The sequence below is a fragment of the Quercus suber genome, unplaced genomic scaffold, assembly GCF_002906115.3.
Source record: "Quercus suber isolate HL8 unplaced genomic scaffold, Cork oak 2.0 scaffold_1735, whole genome shotgun sequence".
In the NCBI taxonomy this organism is placed as follows: Eukaryota; Viridiplantae; Streptophyta; class Magnoliopsida; order Fagales; family Fagaceae; genus Quercus; species Quercus suber.
This window is the reverse complement of record NW_027071089.1, coordinates 1-3,375: the sequence shown is the minus strand read 5'-3', so window position 1 is coordinate 3,375 and position 3,375 is coordinate 1. Positions and strand designations below refer to the sequence as shown.

The following is a 3,375-nucleotide window of genomic DNA, read 5'->3' as shown; positions in this document are numbered from 1 at the left end:
TAAAGCAAATGCCTTTCAAGCCAAAGGAGCAATTATTTCCACAGCTCTTCGATGACTTGGAATCTGCAAAAGGATTGGGTCTTGCATTTTACACTTTCGTACCACTTGCTGATGATAATCACAGTTGATTGCACGGCTATACTAGGCAATGTATATACTATAAGGCCTAAACCTTTCTAATGCTTAAGTTAGAAAATAAAGGATGATGGAGCTTTGGTAACAGATGTGCCTTGGATAAGAATCCTAGGATTGGCATTTTTTTTTCCTGAACTCTTTGAGTTGACTGAGCTGTAGAGTAGCAACACTGTTATGGCTTTAACCCTTCAAACCCTGTACAGGTGCATTCTACTATATATGATTCTGCCGGTCTGCCCCCTATACCATATTCACCAATAAAGTTACAAGAACTAACAACGAATGTGAACTACTAAAGAAATCAAAGCACCACAATCACCAACAAATAATCCCCTGTAAAACCTCCTCTAAGATTCAAGTCCTTATTTCTGAACAAGTTGCTTTTTGTAAAACTTGGACTAGCACAATCTGGAGATGTCGAATCTGGAGGAAAAAATGCAAGAAAGCTCAAGAGCTGAATTAACAAGTTGCTTTGGATTGTCTGTGCATTTTCACTTGCAAGAGTTGCATTAGTAAAGGACATCTGTCACACTAAACTTAAAATTTACATGATTTCAAATGATACATAAGAAATTATCTAGTGCTTTTGTACCAAAAACTGGTAAAAAAATAATACAACGTTCTGAAGTCAAAACTGCCGCATCTCTTAAAAGAGGATATAACCAACGATCTTACAATGAGAGCCCCCAAAAGATTCTGTTAAAACTTCTCTCCTGCGGGCTACTGTACCTCCAACACATATCGTAAGTCTCCCACCTCAAAACTGTATTAGCCACTCCATGCAGACTTTTCTTTAGGGGTGGGATAAGTCTCCAATTTTCGATTGAGAATGTTTAGGTTATTGGAGATGCTCCAAATAAATCTCAGTGAGAAACATTCGTGTATATAAATCCTTGTGGTCAGGCTTTACACATGCAAGGAGTCAGGGGGTTCTCCCAGAGGTCATAGTTGGGAAAGGTCTCTTCCGGCAATCCAGTCCGTGTCTGATGGGTAACAACCACATCCTCTACAAAGTTGGCCCATCCCATGTAAGGGTCTCCAAAAGATTTAGACATAAGCCCCTTGTCCGGTTTTATAGATTTTTGACTGTGGCCCATGTACCTGCGTGCCCCAATTATCAGTTTAGCAAAGTTGCCTCCATGGGTCATCACAAATACATCAGACTTCAAGCAGACCAAGAAGTCTAGGGCTGCTAAGCTTGTAACATGCTTCCTGAAACCAGCCAACTCCTCCTTAGTCGCCAACTCCTCTTTTGTAACCTGTCATAACACTCAAAATGAACAATGAATTAAGAAAAGGAAAAAAAAAATGGACAATTTAAAAATCTTCCCTCACTCAACCCAATCAATTTCTTACCAAGCCAACAGAAACAAAAAGTTGTTTAGCTACCATGACATATAATTTCTTAGAAGTTCTCAACTTTTAAATTCTTCATGATCCAAGACTTATTACGTATGTGATACTTTCGAAGTTTTTTTTTCTCCCTAAATGCCATCCATGAGAGGGGGAAGAGAGGGAATAACGAGTGGGGTGAGGGGATTATTCCAAACAACTGCTACTTTACCAGGTTTGGGAACATGTTCCTGAGGGGCGCCATTCTGTTATGTCCACCATAGACCTGCCCCGAAGCTACATAAATTTGAGTTTCCTTAGGATAGCCCATTGCCCGGAGAAGCACAGCCACTTCTGCAGGCTCAAGAGGACATCGTCCTTCCTTCCGCTTCTGCAGGGCCAATTGCCAGAGATGGGAACCATTCTGCATATCAAATCACCACAAGATGAGAAACATTTGGTAAATTGTTTCTATTAACATCTCTCCCAGAAGCCAATCAAAGTGTCGTCATTCCAGGTCACCTTATAACGTCTAGGCCATTCCTTCTTTCTATATTCTGCCATCTTGGCTTTCTCCTCCCTTGTTCCCACGAAATCACAGAATGATAGGCCCACCATCCCTTTTTCAAACCGAAGATGAAGAGCCCTATTATTTAAGGTAAATTGTTAGTACAGTTGGGTCCAGGCAAGACCCAGAATATTGTTCAGAAACCTTCACAACCAATTTCACATACATGTAAGGATTTGAACTGCCTGTACGGTTTCTCATCCTTGATGCCAGTGAATCAGCCATCTGCTCAATCTCAGGAAGAAATTTCAGAGCATGATAATTCACCCTGCACCTTAGCCTGTTGATTTCTTGAGGAACATTGTCATACCTGAACCCAGATCATTGCATGTGACAATCATTACATTTTTTTTTTTTAGATAAATCCAGAACGGTGCAGTAAAACATAGACAAAAAACACTCATGACTTACCCAAGCCGATCGACAAAAGGTTTAAGTGCCATTATCTTCTTCTCCTTGATTCGGGGCAGAACATTATCAATGTAAAATTGTGCTGGTGCATACTTGGGAATGTTTTTTACTGTCCGTCTATATAACATAACACAATTTTGTAATCAAAACAAGTCATAAGCAATTGGCATAAATTAAACATCAAGATAATGTTTAGTTCTTTCATAAATGTTGACCTTATAATTCATAAGGTCAATCCAGGCATTTTGGATTCAGTAAAACCTTAAATAAACTATCTTGAAGTCCTATGTGAAAAAGTTTTCAATTCCCTCTATGGTCACTAGTAAAAGCAACAACAATTTCAAATTTATTTTTCAATTAGTACAAAAATCCAAATGAACAATTTCATCCAAAGATATAAATAAAATTATAAATTTAGTGCAAAAATATATTTGACTGATAAAAGATCAAAGAAAACAATTTATGGAATCCTGCAGAGGAAGAATATATGTTTTATTCGGGTTATTGTATTTGTTAATGGCTCTAAATCAGAATCATAGGAAGCAATCAAACCTTATACTTGTGAAAAGCTCTGATTTGTCAGTAAACCAATCAGGGATATCACGGACAATTCGCACATCATGCTTCAGGTAGTCAATGAAATGATCTACATCAAAGATGTCTTCAAATTTCCTGCAGAAATTTAAGAAGAAAAGTAAAGATAGGTGTTCCTGAAAAAACACATTACCATGCAGTGCTCAATGACGTGATGGTATCCATTGACCAACTGTTTTTTAGGGGGGAATTTGCTCAATTTAGCTCTGAGAGACAATACTAATGATCAAAATAGAACAATGGCAATAAAGGAGCTATTTGGACATGATGATTGAGCAGAACTTCATAATATCAATAAAGAGTTTTTTTTTTTTTTTTTAATAACTAATATCAAT

The 3,375-nt window shown here is 37.8% G+C and overlaps 1 protein-coding gene across 1 annotated transcript; it reads right to left on the bottom strand.

The window, feature by feature from the left end:
* Positions 1 to 590: 590 nt before the first annotated feature.
* On the bottom strand, positions 591 to 3,118 carry LOC136066068 (protein PECTIC ARABINOGALACTAN SYNTHESIS-RELATED; the record flags this gene model as incomplete). The annotated part of the gene is made up of 6 exons (XM_065769934.1): positions 591 to 1,394; positions 1,700 to 1,891; positions 1,990 to 2,113; positions 2,202 to 2,345; positions 2,447 to 2,563; positions 2,999 to 3,118. Coding segments are annotated over 6 exons (1,057 nt in total), but the record flags the coding sequence as incomplete, so codon positions are not given.
* Positions 3,119 to 3,375: the final 257 nt, after the last annotated feature.